The 21,527-nt window shown below is 29.4% G+C and overlaps 1 protein-coding gene across 12 annotated transcripts in view; it reads right to left on the minus strand.

Annotated features, from left to right (window-relative positions):
* The window catches only part of by (focal adhesion protein tensin), a 752,581-nt gene that overhangs the window by 274,372 nt on the left and 456,682 nt on the right, over window positions 1-21,527 (minus strand). For 7 of the 12 annotated variants that reach the window (XM_075355571.1, XM_075355563.1, XM_075355559.1 and 4 more), the window contains 2 exons: window positions 9,099-9,125; window positions 2,213-2,395 (listed from right to left, as the gene is read on the minus strand). In XM_075355571.1, the coding sequence (XP_075211686.1) occupies window positions 2,213-2,395; window positions 9,099-9,125 (210 nt within the window). The remainder of the gene's footprint in view (window positions 1-2,212; window positions 2,396-9,098; window positions 9,126-21,527) is intronic. The other 5 variants (XM_075355561.1, XM_075355568.1, XM_075355562.1 and 2 more) reach the window with 1 other exon arrangement.

The raw sequence follows: 21,527 nt of genomic DNA on the forward strand, positions 1-21,527 counted from the left end.
TTTGGTTATTTTAAATTGTATTTAGATAATAAAAATCACCATACACATTTATTTACTACAGAATTTGATGTAAACATTTATACCAAATACTATTACGTAAAACAAGTTTTTTTTTAGTTAATTAAATTATCTATTTATGCAATATATTTTATATTTCATTTGGGGCAATAAAGTTTATAAAAAATACAAATACACTTTTGGTAGTGAATAAAATATAATATACAAAAACTGAGGAAAAATCCTTTAAAAATCCGGGCTAATTTCAGTTTGTTGAAAAAATTATTAAAAAAAAAAAACAAGAATTATCAACAAATCTACTAACAGGAACAGTTAAAGAAAATTGATTAATATTGAAAGAAAAAATAACTTGCTGATTAATAAAAAATGGAAACATTAAAGAAAAATTTGATTATTTTTTGAAGAAAAAAGAAATTGGAATTAAAGGACAACTGGCAGAAATTGATGAAAAACTCACAAATTATGCATTATGATTCTAAATAGTTGTCAAAAAATGTTGAAACTGATTTGCAACAGTACAGTATTCATTTACACTCGTAAAGAAAGGTTAGTTGGAGCATACTTAAAGAACATACTTTGACTTTTTATTTTAGAAAACTTTTTATTTTTTGACCTTTTATTTTTTCTTTTTTTTTTTTAGAAAATTTATTTAAATATTAATTTTTTAAAGATATAGATGCTGTTTAGCACCTTAGATGCATTTGTATGTTGTTATCTTCTCTTCTACAACATAAATTTATACTACTAAAAAAACCAGACAGAAACAGAAAGAAATGGACAACAGACAACCAGAAAAGCAGAACTGGCCATTTTTTTCTTGGATTTTGTTTTTATTTTGATGGTTAATCACAATATATAGTGAATAATTAACTTGAAATTGGACACATGCAATTTAACATTTAACATTTAACCTTTTTTTAAATAAAGATGAGTACATTTTACAAATTCTTTCACATTTAAAGTTATTAAATTTTATACTATGACTAAACTTTTTCTGGTTTTTTAGAACAAAATAATAGACATTTTTTTATAAATGCCTAAAATAACGAAAGATTTATTATCTTTCATTATTTTTAATTCTGCTCATTATAAAAACACAACTTTCTGGCAGAAGGCAGAAAGTCAAAAAATGGTTGAAAGAATTTCAATCATTACTCTACAGGCAGAACTTTTAATTTCTCATTATTTCTACATTTTTCTTTCTTATGTGGTTTAATTTCAAAATTAAATAAGATTTTATAGAGTATTTAAAACTGTAACAATTTCAAAATTAGCAGTCATAGTTATTACCTCTAAAGATTTAAATAAAAGTTAAACTATAAATATATGTTTGTAAATGAGCAATTGCAAAAGAAAATTGGAATTTATTCAGTTACTTATCACATTATGTCATGGACAATCAAGATAACTATGAAAAGATACAGGCAGAATTCACTACATCTTAAGCACTTACTGAGAAATCTAAACATTTAACCCAAAAAAATTTAAATTGCTAATAGTAAAATTATTTGGTCCTTGGGTTTAGAAAATAACCTTTTTTAAATTAAAATAGGAAGTATAAAAATAGGGGTAGAACTGATATAGATAAAATAATGCTAATTATCTCATTTTGCTAACAGTCAGAAAACAGAAATATTATAAATTTAATTTTTTTAATTAATTTAAATTAAATTTATTTACAGATTTATAATTTAGTTGAAATAATTTTTAATAATGAGTTTCAGATGAATTAATGAGTTTTAACTAAAACTCCCAATTTTAAAATTTTTGAATGGTTAATATTGCAATTTGTCACAACTATTATTCAAGTAGAAAAATTATGAAAAGTGTACAGCAGCGAATAACCCTTATGTTTTAAAAAGTTGTTTACACATACATAAAACCAAAAATTACAGTCAGTTAGCCAAAGAAATTAATATCTTATAGGAGGATTTTGATTAAATCTATACATTTAATTCTTAAGCATTATCTAAGTTAAATTTTTTAAATTATTGACTTTTTTATCTTACAAAATGTTCTGATGGAGTAATCATTATACAACTGTGAAGTCAACATAATCTACATATATATTTTAATAAATAAATTTAAAAACAAAGATTCTCTCAAAAAAATAAAGCAAAGACTATATCCTTGTGCAAAACAAGCAATAAAATAACAAAATAAACTAAATTTTTTTAGAAGTAATTCAGCTTACCATATAACTATTAGAATGTTTGCTATGAAGCATGTGAGCTGCTTGCTGTTCTCCTTGTCTAAATGCAGTAGCACTTATATCGGGAGGGAACCAAAGAGCAATGATTCGTTCGGTCACATAGCTTATGTCCATCCCAGCATGTTCTTTCGATCTTGTTCTTCGAGTAGAGACAGGCTGTGGTCCCTGAAAGGAATTAAAAATATATAGCCCATTTAAAAAAAAAATTACAAATATAGAATAATCATATTAAATAAAATAAAATCCTAACTAGGCACAATGTATTCAATAAATGCGATTTATAATACTGAAATTCCACGCATACACTGTTTTTAGAATTAAAAATAAACAAAAAGATTTTTGTTTATCAACTTGAAAAGTATATTAAAGCATTATTTCAGAACATATTTTCACACACTACTTCATGTTACAGCAAATTATTCATTAATCTGAAAATTTTACTAAAATTATGTTACTAAATTTAAAAAAAAATAATTTTTTCCACACCTTTTCTGAAAAACTGAAGCCAGAACCAGAAAATTAAAATTCTTTTTATAATTATTTATTTACTACAAGCAAATATTTGAATTAACAATCTTTTTTAATAGAATAATTTCAGACCCTAGCTGGAAACTGTGAGCAAGACCACTCAAATAAGAAGCAATAAAGTTATTTTTAATTTAAAAGAATCAAGCCTGAATAATTACATATCATCCACATTATGACTATCCATTATTATTATTATTATTACTATTTTTTGTTTTGTTTTTAAACTATGAGTAAAATTATTACTTGAAAGCATTCTTGAAGAAATGCCAACAGATTTCTTAGATTTTAATATTTCTTTTTAAAAAACAGATCTATTAATAACTAAATTATGTTATGACACCATGTCAATCATATAATGATATAATTATGAGACAGTTACATAATACATCCAATTAATGTACTCAATTATCATCTAACAGTGATATAATCAAATAATTAAATATACACGGAGAAGGAAATGGCTGTATCAAGTAAACTACGACTAACATAACTAAAAATAACAACCTTTCAATTATGAGATGCTGCCATAAAGCTGGTTTTTATTGTTTTCAAAATATATTAAAACACATAAATAACTTTATTACTAATATTATAATTTAAGGTACTAGTAGATTAATTAACCACAATCAAAAATTATATTCAGTAAAAACGAAAAAAAGTTTACATTCAAGACTACATAATAGTTTTTTGCGTTACCCAAACCACGTCAAAAATTGCGTAAGTTCTATTTAACAAAAACAAAAGAAACTGTTCCAGGATTTGCTTAGTAGGTTCAATGAAATATGTAAAGGAAAACCTTTATTATAGCAGCATCACAAAATTCAAAATTAATATATAAAAAGGAGAAAAGATTATAATCAATCCATAATACATAAAGTATAAAAAAAATAATATTAATAAAACTACGGAGAGGTAATGGATAATAATTGTCTTGTATTAGATTCTGTAAGTTTCCAGATATTTTGCATGATATGTGATATCTATCTCATATCTAACTTTCATGATTCAGGGCCTAAAAGAAGCTACATCACTTATTTATTTAATGAATATGTAAACCTGTAACGTGTTAAATTCATGGATCACCAACCCAGGATGTGTGAATATAACTAATGTCCTAAATGACACTATAGAATAATGGTTTGGTATAGTACCATTAGCTCTTCAGAAATATACAAATATGATCAATAAAGTATACAACAATTTCAAAAGCATTAAAAAAGTACTTAAGTACACATGAAAAAAATGTTCAGGTTTATCTAATTAATACGAGTATGGCATATATAAAAAAAATTTATGAACAGAATAGTAATATAGAACTATTCAAAAAGGGCTTCACAATTTTAAAAAGATATAAAAATCTGCTTGGATAACTTACAGATTTGGCCGAGGTCTCATTTATAACAAAACACATTAAGTTTTCACTCACGTAGTTCAGTAGTACTGAATTTGGCTACCAGTATTGTTAAGAATGGATACATTTACTGGTGCGGAATGTGCTTGTTGTGTTTTGGCTTCATGATTTGCATTTAGCAACTATAGTTCAACATAATTTTTGTGTAATAGGGAACCTCCTAGTAGACATATAATTTACTCTTGGCACTAAGCCTTCCTCGAGACAGCTAGTTTTGTTTAAAACAACATAAAAAATCACCAGGATATCCACAAGTCCCTGAAGCTGTTATGGAACAACTCAGAGAAAGCTTTGCATATAGTCTGAAGAAATCAACTCTATGTGCGTCACACATGAGACTGGCATTTTAAAAACGATTGTTTGGCACCTATTACATAAATGATTGCACTTGAATCCATACAAACTAACCGTTACAGATGGTTTAACACATTACAGATGACTACAAAGTTGCTTGGCTGCAGTTTTGTGTGCAAATGATGGATAGAATTGCACACGATGTAATTTTTAAAGATGAGTTAATGTTTCACATCAGTGACAAGGTGAACACCCATAACTGCCAAATATGGGATAGTGAAAACCCTCATGTAACCATAGACATCACATTTGTGATAACCCTAAGGTCAATGATTTTTGTGCCCTGAGCAAACAAAGGTACAGCCCGTTTTTCCTCCAGAAGGCAAAAAAAAAGAATAAATGCTTCATTTATCTGGCGTCATTTATCTTGCATTTATCTGGACATGATTCAAAATTTACTAATTCCTCAGTTAAATGATGATGATGACCAAGATGGAAGTCATTACTAGTGCCCTGTCTTGCTGAGAGCAAGACAAGGCACCTCACTACCACTTAGAAGTTTGATTTTTTCTTGAAATTGTATTCCCAAGTATATGGATTGGTTGTGAAGGTCCAATTACATGGCCACCTTACACCCCAGATTTGACCCCACTAAGTTTTATCTTGTGGGGTTTCATTAAAGACGGGTTTTTATAGGACATATGTCTGCTGACCTTGTTAAGACTAAAAATTAATGCTGCAGTTGCAGAGGCAACACCCGACTTGCTGGCTACAGTCTAGAATGAAATCAACTTGATGTATGTCACATTACAAATAGAAGCCATATCAAATCAAAGTGAATGTTGGGTGACAAACTTGATGTGTTTTTCTATGAAATGAGACCTCAACTGAATCTGTAAGTTATCTCAATAAATTTTTAAGTTCTTTTTGTATTGCCAAGTACTTTTATAAAAAGGAATTTTTAAAATTTGATTTTATATGATCTTGTTTAAAGATATAACTGATTAAAAATTGCAACAAAAGCATTACAGAATCCTTTTTGTCAGGTCACAATATTATTTTGCATAAAAATAAATTTATTCTGGGCCAATACAACTGAATATTTTTCTTATATTTATTTTCTTTTAAATTTAATATCAATAATCATTTATCACCATAGACTATAAGCTCATTCAAAAATAAAAATATTCTGCTATCAAATGGAAAAAATAATTCATAAATTAAAATATGGGGTCTGTTCAAAAAATACGTAGACTGTCATAAAACAAAATGTACTTTATTTAGAAATTACTTGTCTGGGTCCCCTTCAAAGTACTCTCCTCCGCAACACACACACACACTTATCCCAATGGTGTTTCCACTTTTGAAAACAGTCCTGGAACACTTCTTTTGTGATGTTCTTCAGTTCCTTCGTCGCATTTGCCTCAATCTCAGGAATCATCTCAAATCTTGTTCCTTTCAAAGGTCTTTTGAGTTTGGGGAAAAAGAAGAAGTCACAAAGAGCAGGGTCAGGTGAGTAGAGTGGGTGGGGAAGAACAGTGATCAAGTGTTTGGCCAAAAATTCTGAGGGCAAAATGAGCTGGAGCATTGTTGTGATGAAAAAACCAGTCATCACTCTCATAAAATGATCTCAAAATCTCATAATATGATCCAACTGATATCCCACACTCTTCAGCAAGCTCTCTGATGGTCAGACATCGATTTGCCTTAACCAGGGCGTTGATTTTATCTACGTGTGAGTCATCAGTTGACATGGACATCCAGGACGCTCATCATCTTCAATCGACTGACGACCACCTTTAAAACAAGTTGTACGCTTCATAGTAATGTCGCCGTAAGCCGTCTTGAGCATATCAAAAGTTTCACTCGCAGATATTCCGAATTTAACACAAAATTTCACAGCAACTCTTTGCTCGTTCAAGTCACTCATTCTAAAATCCGCCAAACAAAAAAAACACACTTCACAAACAACTGCATAGCTAAGCAACCAATAATGATATTTGTAATCAAAAAACTGCACTATATTCAGCTAATCTGTACGAACATGGCAATGACAAGCGGATTTGAATGGAACAAACTGGACCCGAGTAATTCATACAGTCTACGAATTTCTTGAACAGACCTCGTACGTTTAATAATTAATATTTAATAAAATACATACTAAAAATTGCAATGCAAATAATTCAACCAAACAATCTGAACAAAAAGTTTAGTAAAAACTATTTTATTTTAAAAACATTTTTAAAGTACACAATTAACCTCAATTTAATTTTCAATAGAGAATACTAAAAAAAAAAGAAACTGAATGAATATCATTGCACTTTTTAATAATTCTACAAATTTTATGTTTGATCATTAATCATGAGTATATATTTAATGTATTCATGCAAATTAATTACTGGTTTTATATTTACAATTACTGTATTTTACATACAATGATAACATCACCACTTCTTTTTTATGTAAGTAAAAACATGTTTTAATAAGTCCTATGTAATTCCATCTAAATAAATTAAAAATCTCAAACTGTTTTTATTGATATACTAGCTGCATAGAATTACAAAAGGGAGCTTGTAAATACAGCTCTTAGCTGTATTTATATGATTTCTAAACACATTTATTTCTCTCTCTCTCTCTATATATATATATATATATATAAAAAATATATATATATATATATATATATATATATATATATATATATATATATATATATATATATAGAGAGAGAGAGAGAGAGAGAGAGAGAGAGTATGTGTGTGTTGACTAGATAGAATCAAACCACATTATTATCTCATACGTTTTATATTTATAAGAGTGTAATAACTTTCTAACCAAATACTTCGAAATTTATTTCTATACTTTGAAAAGAAATGTAAATAACTAGATTGTGTTCTTTTGGTTTCTTTATACTGAAATCTTAAGTGAAGTACATTTTTATTTATCCAACAAAATGAATTCAGTTTTGCATTTCAATTGTGATACTGAGTGTCACATCTTACAGAGATTATAAGTGAAAATTTTGATCAAAACAATTTCTATACAAGTGAGATTGGAACAAATGAAAGTGACTATCTGTTACTCTATACTCAAAATTGCCACTACGTATCCATGTTCTTTATTATCTAACTTTTTTAAAGATTATTACATGACAAAGCTAACTGTTTATAAATATATAGCACTACTTCTATTTACTTTATGCTTTTGATACTGTGGAGAGTAATAAAATGTATAGTCACATTTTCTATACACATGTAACTGTATTATTTCTTAATTGTCTTATGTACAACAAAATAGCAAAATTACTACAACAAATAAAATATTATTAAGTAAAATATACTGATTTACCATACTAATCTTTTGGTTTCCATTTAGTTTATAAATTCCAATTTGAACAAAATCATTTTGACAAAATATTCAATTTGTAATAATAACAGTACTTTTTATACTGAATCATTATCACTATCATGAATGGTTATCTACCCATGTCTATCTCCAGTTTCCCTATTCCCAGCTAAGCCTTTTTTAGATCTTGACAGCTCTCACATTTCCTTTTAATCTTTAATAATTTTTACTCTTATTCAGCCTTTATTTTTTTGCACCTTCTACATATCTTTCTCCTCTCATGATATGTTCCAGCTTCCCTATTCAGAACGTTGTGTTTAAGCTTCTATTTTCATTACTTCTATGTTTTTATATAATGACATCATGCAATACTGAAATAGAATGGTTTTAAAACAGTGATACTGGTTGTATATAAAGAAAAAAAAGAAATAAAACACATTATACAAAATGTAATTAATACGTGGTGCTTGAGAAAATTACAATAAAGTCAGATGCAAGATAATTAATCAAGAAATGACTAAATAGCATTGAAAAAAATTATGTAGAAAAAATTCTGTAACAATTTACTTGTATCAAAAGATATGGTAACTGTGACAATGGATTCATAGAAGCAAGTTTAGTTCTTTAAACAGCTAGAGTGTCAGTAATCTTTGCCGTAAAATACAAATATAAAAAATCTTTGAGATTAAATTCTTTACAAAATGTATATTTTGAAAAATTGTATCATTATTATACACTAAATACAAATTAAGTAACAAAAGAGAACTTAATTTATAAATTAAAATTTATATTACAGGGACAATAGTAAACATTTTCTACTTAGAAATGGAGAAAGAAATATTTAAATCCTTCATTTTTTTTAGATGTCAAAATTAACAATTTGGGGAAACTAAGCTAAAATATAATGGATGCTATGAAAATTAAACTTGAAAATCTAGTAACAATTTACGTTAAAGTTTAAATAAGATTTAAATTTTAAGCTAGTTAGAAAATAATATTTTTCTAAAGTTGAAAACTGAATTAATGTAAAACTATTAAATGCACAGAGCACTCAGAAAAACTGTTGTCAATAAAATATGATTTCATACAGAATATTAGTAAGAATATTAGATAAGCACATATTAAAGTAAAAATTTCTGCCAAACCTAGTAACAAAAAGTTAAACACTCAATAGAAAAAACATAACACAATACAAAAATAATGCATCTTCAAAAACATTAACAAAATGTTATTAAGACAAAATTATTCCTTGAATATCAACAAAACAATTGCTAATTTGTGAGCACTTACCCAGGTGGTCAATAATTCCCCTTCCACCTTTAAATCCAATAAATAAATAAACCCAATAAATAAATAAAATTACAATAAATCCAATATACAATAAATTACAACTACCAATATTTCTAATAAAATTTATGAGGAACCTAGATTTTGGATATTAGATCAAGCTCACATTTTTCATACAGATTCACACTTTTGTGATGGGCTCTCCATGTAAATTTACATAAATAAGAATCTACTCATATCATTGTTACCTTGTTTGTCCTGCATTCTCAACTGTTCATATGTTTTGCAACAGCTCAAAGCAAGTCAATCTTTTGATTACGGCCACTCTTAATAGGATCGATTTCTCTGAATGACTGACAATATAGTTTTTGACTGCATTTCAGGATATTTTGTATCCCTTATATGCCATCCATCTATCAGATATATAATATTTGTGCCAGGTAGAATGCTGGTTATGATTGCATCTATAAGTGTTTTTCAGAGATCGATCCAGTACCCACTTGTTTCTTTGCAAACACCTCTGAACATCCACAAAGTAGTATAAATCCAGTTTACATTTTGATCCTGACTAGAGAAGAATGATTCATCAATTTCTTTTGTGCGTCCAAGTCCACTGATCCTGACAGGGTGAGTAACTAAGGAATGAGCACAAACCTCCTACAGGTAACACTTCCAAACTGTGATCACTGCTGTTCTCATAAAAAATTTGGTTGTGGAATATTCCTTACATCAGTAATAAATAAACAATGTGATCTTTTCAAACGGTAATTTACAATTCTGCAGTCATGCCCCCTTATGTAGACTAACTTCCCTTCTGCACGTTGTTCTGTTGGATCGGCAACGATCAGAGAATCTTTTTAACAACAATAACCATTTGATGGACAATAGGACCCATCCTTTCCCGAAGTAGAATTCCAAATTACTGAAAGTACTGTGCTGCAATCCCTTTTTTTATAAATTTAGTTAAATTTCTCGGTAAGTTTAAACTAGGACACTGTACTTCTACCACACCTCTACAATTAAACACGAATAAAGTTATGCAATAGCTATAACAAAAAAAAAAAATCAGAAACGATAAGAAACAATTGTATATGATATGAAGAGTTATATTTTACTATCACTATTATTAAAATAAGTTTGAATAAGAACACAATTGTACATCTATGATCATTAATATGACAAGATAAAATTTTTAAAAACGAGTTGCGGGACATTTCAAAAATGGTCTGTAACTAGTTTTTTTGTAGATTGGAGAATTAGATTAGATTAGATGTCAATAGGACTGAATAGGCAACTCAGCTGCTAATCTGGCTTTTTGTGAAAACCCCAAACAGAAAATAGTCCTTGGATAGTTTCACAGACATAAAGGATTATTATTCTACTGAGCTCAAATAAAAAAAATCAGCTGACATTTGAAATAATCCAAGTGTTATCCGCCCATGGTTCTTTTAATAACGTCTTTATGAGCGGAAAAGGAGGTTAGATGCTTGTTTGTACTGTGGGCAGAGTGACACAGTGAAGCATACAGTGTTCTACTGTGTGAGAAAGGGAAAGGCAAAGTGTGATTGCCACTATTGGTGTTTTGACACCAATTTGGTGCAGACGATACTTTTTGGAGGCAAAACTGGGACATCATTAGCAAGATGCTCATTACCATCATGAGGAAAAAAGCTCAGGAAGAGGTGGAAGATGACACCGATGAAGAGGACGTTGGGGTATTAGAGAAAGGGAAGGGTGAACAGCCCCTTTCATGAGGGGTGGGATGCTGAGGTGTCCCACTCCCGATGATTGGGCGAGGACTCCAGGGGAGGATAGGTTGGGGTAAAAAAATAATTAGTAAGTCATAAAGACACAGTCCCAGCTGGCTGGGTGGCGATGCTGGAGACTTGTTTTTAGCTGGGTCCAGCAGAGCTGCCTGGTGAAATAGAGGCAAAGGCACCCCTGGGAAGTGTTTTTTTCAAAGCGAGACTAGTACCAGGGGTAAAGAACAGAAAAAAAAGAAAAGGTTAGCAGCTGACCCAAACCTCATAGCATTCATTTAAAAGAGAAGCAAAAAAAGTAAGAAAAGGGAAGGTGAAGGAGACAGATTGCCTCTGATCGTCATAATTTACAGTCTTGGAAAAAGGACTCATTGAGGTAACATACAGATCGCGCGTCTCTCATACAGAGAGGTACAGATCGCGCGAACATAATGGTTGACGCAGCTAGTAGAGATGAGCGACGAGACAAACAAGAAACCCTAAACAAAAAAAATATTTTTTTTTTTTTATGCAATGTTAACTAAAATACACAAATTTATTTTTGAATTCGTACTCCCAATTAAACATCAAACGAAATATGATTTTCTTACAAATGTATGACAATTGTTTTCATTAACATTTAGCGTTAATTATAAATCGGTTATAGCCTTTTTAAAAGAATTAGGAATTTAAAAAAAAAACCCTAGTAAAACTCAATCGTATGTGAGTAATGGGACTAGAAACAAAAAACTTATCTTCATTAAGTAGTCCTTGTCGCATCACTTTGGTTACATTCGTGCACGCAGACATGCAGGCTCAATCACTTAACTTTTATCACAACACGCTCAATTATTGTGTTACAATGGCATGAGACGTGACAACTATATTAACAATATTAAAACACAACATTCTCAGTAAACTTAAATAAATAAGAGCGTCACTTCGTTTAACGAGATGTTAAAATACATCACGAAGAAATTATCATATAGTAACAACAAAAAGTTACCCGATGATAATAAATATTAATTTTATAAAAAACAAAATTATAAAACAATTTTTATATAATTCACCGACAATAAGAATTTTTTATTTATTTTGAATTCGATTAAAATAATATTTAGTTACAGATACTCATTATTGCGTGGTAAAGTGATGCTACTATATTTCTTTCTATACGTGAAATTTGAAACATCTTTACGGTAGCGTGTACAGAAATAATGAAGTAAAATCTCACCGAATAAAAGTTAAAATAGCCCATTATCTTATTCCTCATGCCTTTATTATTCTTGTATTAAATTTGTTAGGCAGTGCTCATGAATAATAAATAAATAATGAATTTTCATTCAAAGAAGTAATATCTTTCAGAGCGAATTGGAACTTCTTCTCATGCATAAACATTACGTTCAATTTCACTGTTATTCGTAACGTTTCCGTTTTCTTTCATTTAGTTTTTTTTAATAAAAAAATATATATATATTCAAACCTTCGGCTTCTTTCATGCAATCAAAAAATTATTAAAGTAATTTTCGTACTTCTTAAGTCACTATAATAATATAATAACTCAGTAATAACCATAATTATAATTACTTAATCCGGTTTTAAAAAAAGTCAACCAATTTAAAGTTCTTTTTTTAAGAGCTTAAAATAAATGAAAAACATTTCTACGGATATCAAATTATATACACGCGATTATCGTAATATTAATTCTGTCAAAAAGTTAATAAAAATTGATCGACATTTAATTTTAAAATAATCTAAAATAGATCCCTAACTCGACTTGTATTAAGAATAATTTTACAAATAATATTAAAAATCCTAAACGAGTAAATAATAAAAAATGTATTATTAAATGCCCAAATACGCTTTCCATATGGTAAATGTTTATGGGAAATTCAGTTTTTATTTCTCTTTAAAGTATAAGATTTATAGAATATTTAGATAGAGAATGTGCATTAATTTTTTCTCTTTCCTCAAATCAATCCTTTTGTCATGATTAGGAAGGTAACATCTTGAGTTCTATAATAGCTAGAACCTTAAATTTTTTAATGTTCATAATTTCAAGGTCTATTATCTGACGTATGGGAAAGCAATTATACCTAACTGAACATTTTAATTTTTAGGTTTCAACTAAAAATAATAATGAGTAATTTTTCTAATAAACAAAAAATGAATAATTTTTCTAAGGTTTCTTATAAATTTTTTTAATAAATTTTAAAATAATAACAAAAATTTGCTAATACGACAAATAAGACCTTAATTTTCTAAATATTAAAAAAAAAATCATTACTATGAGACAATTCCTTGCTGAGATATTAGCTTCCTACCATGTATCCGCATTTTCACCCCCCCCCCTCTTATATTAAGTGTTGCGCTGTGAATTTTTTAAATATATCATTTTTCATATATTTTATTGCTTAAATTGTGCATTTAAAATCAAAGATGTAGCTATAAAAGCAAAAAACGTTTTTCGTGAGGTGGAAAGTAACAATGACAGAGAATAACTCATTTCGTTCCATGTTAACACTGAAGAGAATTTCTAACCACATTACTAATCGAAGCAGTAACTTAATTATGTAATTCAGTTTTTACTATATATTATTAAATAATTGAAAGTTAAATAGAATCTATTAGTGGATGAAAAAGGATAATTGTTTTTATAGATTAATATTAATAATAATGCCCATTTACGTCTGCTGTACAGCCTTTTTTATTCACTTGTACGAAGTACAAGGAAGTATTGTAATCACGAAAAATTTCGGTTATCAGATTTCAACGGAAATATACATTTTCACCATCCATGTATGCATTCTGACTAGTTTCGGCGTGATGTCTGTACGACCGTATCTTGCATAATTTAAAAACGATTAGCCGTAGAATGTTGGAATTTTGGATTTAGGACTGATGTTTTTAACATCTAGTTGTGCACCTCCCCTTTTGATTGTAAACGAACTGACCAAAAATGTCTATAAAAAAAAGCCCAAAATCCAAAAAATTTGGATTTTGGACTTTTTCTTAACTGTAGTAATAAGCCATCATTGAGAATTTTTCAACGATATATCATCATAAGTGGTGTACTTATTTTCATTGGTACCAGAGTTGCAGCCGAAAAAAATTTTAATGGATGAAATATTTGGATCTTACAAGGGGAAGGCACATCGGTTCGAATTCGACTTCATTTCATTTTTTTTTAACTTTTTTTAATTTAATTTCAATATATTGATTTATTAATAATTTTTTCCAGTGATTGTAAAAAAAAGTTTTACAATAAATAATAATTCAATAATAATAATTAAAAAAATCTGTATTATTAATGAAATAAAATTTTATGAACTTAAAAAATGTGTATATGTAATTTAATAGGCGTACAAGGAAGTGATGTAGTGTCCACAATGGATTTTTTTAAACAGATATTATTGTTAATATTTGAAAAAATGCTACGAATAAATACAGGTGAAATAAAATCATGAAAATTAATTGCGTTATATTTAATACAATATTATAATATCAATTAGCGCGTTATACCCAGTTTTGTCTGCGATGAAGTAGATTAAATTCTGTATCATGTTTCTTAATAAAAGCAAGACGTGTATAATTTAATAAATATTACTCATTTACACTATGACGAAACAGCACCGGATGATTTTTTTTTTTTAACATACAGTTGTTCTAAACACTTTCCAAACTAAAAGTATCGGATTAAACGAACGAAAACAAAAGATCTAATAGCAATGAACAGATCATTTTACTCAACGCAATAATAAAAGAAGGTAAATATACATATATATATATATATATATATATATTTTTTAAAAAAACCAGTAACACTGATGCTCCAACAAACCTTTAATAAAATTCCTTTTTTTATAAAAAAAAAACCTAACTAATATCAATTTTCATCTAACTCAATTTAAAAACAAAATCATTTAAAAAAAATTAAATTATAACTGTTGCATCGCATATGAATATTCCATCATATTTTCAGTTAAAAATAATTATCTTACTGTGAAAATAGTGATGAAATATGAACAGATTCAATAAATGATAAAAAAAGGTAATATTTTTATTACAATAAAATGGAGTATTCGTAAAATGTTAATGATTATTTATACAGATAGCTGATTTTATTGAGGTAGATTTTCAATATTAATCCCAGACCAACTTTCCTAACAGATTTTAAATTAACGCACATCAATTTCATATTAAATCCCAAACAAGAAAAAATTAATTAATTAAATAAATAAATAAATAATTTATTCTGATTTGTACATAAAAATACACTATAAGATCACGACAGGAGTAGATAAATATACTACTCAGTGGATAAAAAAAGGAATTTCCCCTTTATATTTCTGGATGGATTAAAAGGAACTACGGTAAAACCATGATGAGAGCAGTATCATTTATTTATGTAAAGACCACATTACTAATTATTTAAAAGAACATGTCGTGAGTGATTCATAATCAAAACCCAGCAAAAACTACGAAATATAAATTGATGAAAATTTATATACACGTTCTTCTTACGGTGTAAGTTCACAACAAGAAAGCATTTTTTTTAGAAATTCCGAGTTTAAAGGGTTAGAGTAACTATTTTAATTTCTTAGTAAAAAATGAAGACATTAACTTGATTCTTGGTGTGTGTAATTTTTATATAAATATCTAAAAACCAATTTTCAGATTTATCGAAATTCGATCTTGAAAGGAGTTAAGAAAGATAAAAGAAATTTGAACAATGATTGTATATTTTCCCCATTTCCGAGTATATCAACGAAATAGTCTCTAGATTTAGGTTTGCAAATAGTCTTCAGATAATTATCTAAAAACTATTTTCGAGGTTTTTTGAATTTCAATTTTTTTAAGGGATGCGATGGTGTACGGCATGGCGGCTCAACCAACACAGCCATTGCCATTTTTATTTATTTCTTTCTTTTTCCTGTTTAGCCTCCGGTAACTACCGTTTATATAATACTACAGAGGATGAATGAGGATGATATGTATGAGTGTGAATGAAGTGTAGTCTTGTACATTCTCAGTTCGACCATACCTGAGATGTATGGTTAATTGAAACCCAACCACCAAAGAACACCGGTATCCACGATCTAGTATTCAAGTCCGTGTAAAAATAGCTGGCTTTACTAGGACTTGAACATTGCTATTTTTACTGTATGCGCATGACGTGACTGGCTGCATCTACCTCCGATTTTACTTGACTAAAAAAAAAGTAATATTAAAAAAAACTAACGGTGACGGGAAACGTAGCGGTCAATTTTATAAACTTCCATAATAATTCAATCAATACCTAAGGATAAACAAAAAAATAAGTAGAGTTATCAATTAACAAAGTTCTTAAGTACAAAAATTTATCCGCATTCACAAATAAGTAATCAATAAATATAAATAAACATGTACACTGATACATATAAGAAGGTTTAGCCTTATAAACCATATAGCCGGGTTCGCCCGCGCTATACGGTTTATAAACTAAACCACATAGCGCGGGCGAAACCGCGACGGAATGCTAGTTTAAAATATAATACATGAATAATATCAATTTAAATATTAACTGATGATTACTAATATAAAAAGTAATTGCAAAGTAAATCACAACTCGGAAGGGATAATGAAAATTATTTGCGCTATAATAATGTACACATGGAACGACGACGTAGAAACTCAATCGTCAGAAAAATATTGTTTCTGTAAAAAAAATCTTTTAATTTTATTTTAAACAAATTAGCGAGACTTTTTAAATGGTTTGATAATTTATTAAAAACAGCTCTTTCTCTTTTAAGTCGAAGTATTGTGTTGAGTAACACAAAAACAGTTCTGTTCTCTGGTACAGTAAAAGTAGATATTGTTATTTTTTAAGAATAAGTGGACTATTCTTTTCAGTAGATTGTACATAAAAAAAAAATTGCAATAAAAACGATTCTCTATAATTCTGGTATTTATAATAAAAAAATTATAAGCATATGACTATGTAATACATAATTAAACATCCCAGTAAAAAAATAGGTTAATAGAGAGTAAACATCTAACAAAATCCTTCAATAGAAATTTAATTGATTAAAAAAATTAAAGATTAGATATATAAAATCTATTACGAAATTATACTAGTATTTCAGCAAAATTTAATAAATTATAAATAGAATAAAGACGGGTATTAAATAACAATCAATCACACGTAAAACCAAATACTGAAAACTAGGTCATCCGTCAAACCCTCCATTACAATTTTACACATAATATAAAAATCCAGACAGAAATTTACATCAATCTACTAAAACAATTGACATTCACATTTATCCAAACAAATGAAATATTAATACTTAAGATTATTTCAAAGAATATATTCTTAACCAAAACTGATATCTATGTATCATACGTGTTTATTTTTATTGATTACTTATTTGTTTATTGTTTATTTCTGCGAACCACGAAGTGAATGCGGATATATTCTTGTACTTAATAACTTTGCTTATTGATAAATTTAGTTATTCTTTTGTTTATCCTTAGGTTTATTATTTCGGAAATTCGTTAAGAACCCGGTATCATGTGATTATTATTATTATAAGATTTGCTTATAGTACTACTTCAGGAACCGATTGAAAATAAACAAGTTATGGGGAAAAAAATTACAACTAGATAAGAAAAATTTCATAAACTCTTCAAGATAGAAAAAAATGGAAGGAAACGATCAGGGAAAAAACAACTACATAAAAAATATAATTAAAACTAAGCATCTAAGGAAATACACAATGTAGTGGATAACCTATGTCAATGCCCTACATCATTAAAAAAAAAAAAACATTCCTAAAACTAGAAATGTAAAATCTCTAAATAACAAAATACCACGTTAAATTATCACGATATTATACCATAAACATCAAAATAAATCACATACCCACCAAATAAATAAACAAAGAAAAGATCCCGAAGAGATAAATTTGATAAATTAGACCGATTTCACGTAGTTAGATGAAAATCAAACTATAGAAATCATACCTCAATAAAAGCATAACCGGTTTTTTATAGAATCTTATTAAAAAAGAAAGATTGTTATCTACAAATAACCTACACTGACTTTCAATCACTAATAACATATCAAAGTATGAAAATTATAACCCCGATGAATTATTTATTTAAATTAATATTTCACTAAAATAAGAGAGACTAGACTTATCCAATAAAAGGAAGTATTTACACTTCTTGGTAAACATACGAGTAGAAAGTTATAAAAGCTGAACGTAACATCATATTACTTCGATTACCCAGAACGTCTAACAACATCTCTTTTTAATAAAATATTACGTAAATATACGAGGTGTGTGAGAAAAGTAATGAAACTGACTTTTTACTTACTAAAGTTTTTATTTTTTTCAAACGACAATATTATCCCCTTCAAAGTAGTTCCCTTGGGTAGCTATAAACCGGCGGAGTCGTTGTTCCCACTCCTGGTAGCAGCGCTGGAAGGCTTCAACTGATAGGGCTTTTAACTGGTCGGTCACAGTCTTTTGAATGTTCTCCAGAGTTCCAAAATGACGTCTTTTTAAGACATGCTTCAATTTCGGGAAAAGGAAAAGTCACAAGGATTCAAATCAGGTGAATAGGGGGGTTGAGGAACCGCAGGAATGCGTTTTGAGGTCAAAAATTCCCTGATGGAAATGGTCGTGTGCCACGGGGCATTGTCATGATGAAGCATCCACTTGTCTGCAATGTCTGGTCTCACGCGAATCACTTTTTTCCTGAGCCTTTCAAGGACACCTTTGTAAAACACTTGGTTGGCAGTTTATCCTGGAGGAACAAATTATTTATGCACGATACTTCTACTGTCAAAAAAGCACGGTTTTGATCTTTGACCAGCTTTCTATATTTTTTCGATCGAGGAGATGACGGAGTGTGCCAATCTTCGCTTTGCTGCTTTGTTTCAAGATCGAACTCAAATATCCAGGATTCATCACCTGTGATTACGCGATTGAAGAATTCTTGGACATTGTCAATCCTCTCAAGAAGATCAACGCACACGTTTCTACGACTGTCCTGTTCCGTTGTGAGGTTTTTCGGCATCAATTTCGCACAAACCTTTCGCATCTCCAAATCGTCTGACAAAATTTTATGTACGGTTAATGTGTTTAAATTTAACTCTTCACTCATCATCCTTATTGTTAAACGACGGTCTGATCCCACCAGAACCCTCTTACGCTCAACGTTTTCGTCAGATTTTGAAGTTGAAGGTTTCCCTGAGCGAGGTTGAGCTTCAACGTGTCTCGGCCTTCCAAAAATGATTTGTGCCAGCAGAAAACTTGTGCTCTTGATAAGCAATGTTCCTATACGCCTGTTTCAACTTTTCAAAGTTCACACTCGCGGATTCCCCAAGTTTAACACAAAACTTGATTGCACAACATTGCTCTAAATTCTGATGCTCCATTTTCGTAACACACAACTTCACTGATGGCGCTGTCAAAAATAATGTGTTGGCTGAAGGAATTTGAAACTCGTACTGAGCATGTGGAAGGGATGAACAAACTGGTCTAGCACAGAGCGGTAGACACAGCGTTGCCAGATCGCTCGCATTGTTACCAATCTCATTCATTTCTCACACACCTCGTAAAGTAATGAGACTTGTTTTTTCGGCAGCCGAAGTGGCAACAATGCAAAGTTACTAGTAAACATATAATTATATGAACAGCTCATTTATATTAGTTATTAAAATTTTTAGTCTATTGTTGCCACGGGAGACGTAAACAAACTTTTCGTGAAACGAGTTTTTGTTGTGTTACAAAAATGTTTTTGCTGTGTGATACTAATTACCAGAAACGTTGTGCAATCAAGTTTTGTGTTAAACTCTGTGAGAATGCTACTGGAATTTTTCAAAATTGAAAAGGTCGTATGGAGATGACGCTCTGTCACGAGCGCCAGTTTTTTAAGTTTAAGTTTTTAGGTGGTTTAAAGCATTTTCAGATGGCCGGGAATCACTTGCAGACGACCCACACTCTGGAAGACCGTTAACGTCAAAATGTGACGACAATGTTGTTTGAAAGAGAGATTTGATACGGTAAGACCGACGACTAACTGTCAGAACAACTGCAGAACAATTGAATTTGAACTCTGGAAAAGAGTTGCCCGCGTGAGACCAGTCATCAAAGACAATTGGATGCTGCATCATTATAATGCATCTTGTCACACTGCACTCTCAATTAATGAGTTTTTGGCAAAGAAAACATTCCTGCAGTTCCTTAACCACCTAATTCACCTGACTTGAGTCCCTGCGACTTTTCCTGTTCCCGACTTTAAAAAAAATCTTAAACAACACCAATTTGTAACAGTAGAAAACATTATTAAAAAAATGTAACCGACAATCTGAAGGATATTCCAGTTTCTGAGTTCCAACACTGCTATGAAGAGTGGGAAAACCGTTTGAAGCGTTGCGTGGCTTCCCAAGGGAACTATTTCGAAGGTGATACAGTCCATGTATAATTGAATTGTAAATAAAACGTTTCTCTGAACCAGTCATTACTTTATTTACAGACCTCGTAGAAAAAAATCTTATCAAATCTCCAGCACTAAAAATATTTCCACCACCAATAATTAATACTACAAAAAAAATTGATCAAGGAATAAAAATTAATACTTATTAGCACTACTACTCTTATGAAAGCGCCTACTATATTTTGTGCAAATAACGACAACTAGTAAAATTATTAAGCCCAATAAAAAAGTATACATATTTCCAAAAGCATAATTATTACTTAAAATTGGATGAATACAAAATTCCTTTTTGGGAAAGTAACTATTTGGATATTTTTTGAGAATAAAGAGAGATACTTGTTTTGCAGTTAGTTGTATGTATCCTGTTCTCAAATGTAAACTTCTTTATCCAGAACGAAGGGGTTTTAATCTTGACCATACAGAATATTGAAATATTGATTCTAAGTGCTGAAATTTAACCAAAGAATAATGGTGGAATTTTACCTCAGGAACGAAAATATGAGGAAATTTTCTTACTATCATATTCGATCCTAAATATCAGACCGGGATAGCGAAGAATAATAATATTCAGTAATATATTGTAACAAAACTACTAACTTAGAGATAGATCGATCAAAGCGAAATTAAAATGGATTTGATTCCCCTCATGATATCCCCTTATCAGGGAATAAAAATCCCCTGATTTTTATTAAAAATAAAAATTAACAATGCAATGTTTTATTAGCTAAGGCGCTTCCGTTTGCCAATAATAAATAATTGGTGCTTAAATTGCACTACACGGTAAATAGTTATTACTTTTTTTTCACTTATCTCAACGTATAAACCTACTCATGTAAATAAATAAGATTATATAGTAATATGGAATTTAGCATCTCGGTAATCTAGATAAGATTTTTAGCATCCAGTTTTCATAAATAGCTTCATAATTCTACTAATATTAAAAGGAGAAATAGAAAAAAATATTACATTTATTTTCACATCTTAAACTGTAATAGTTTAATTAGCGCTCCTACTACTACCCTACCAACCCTAGTAAGCAAAATTATAACAATCATACTTAACAAACCAGTATCAGTTCCATAAAGCATGTCTGTAAAATACCAATATTATAATATAAATAAAACATAAGCATTTCGAATCAAATAGTAAGTATAATAATTAAAAAATAATATTTTTAAATGATCACCGCACCTGCAGTAAACTA

This window comes from Lycorma delicatula, chromosome 2 (assembly GCF_047948215.1).
Source record: "Lycorma delicatula isolate Av1 chromosome 2, ASM4794821v1, whole genome shotgun sequence".
In the NCBI taxonomy this organism is placed as follows: Eukaryota; Metazoa; Arthropoda; class Insecta; order Hemiptera; family Fulgoridae; genus Lycorma; species Lycorma delicatula.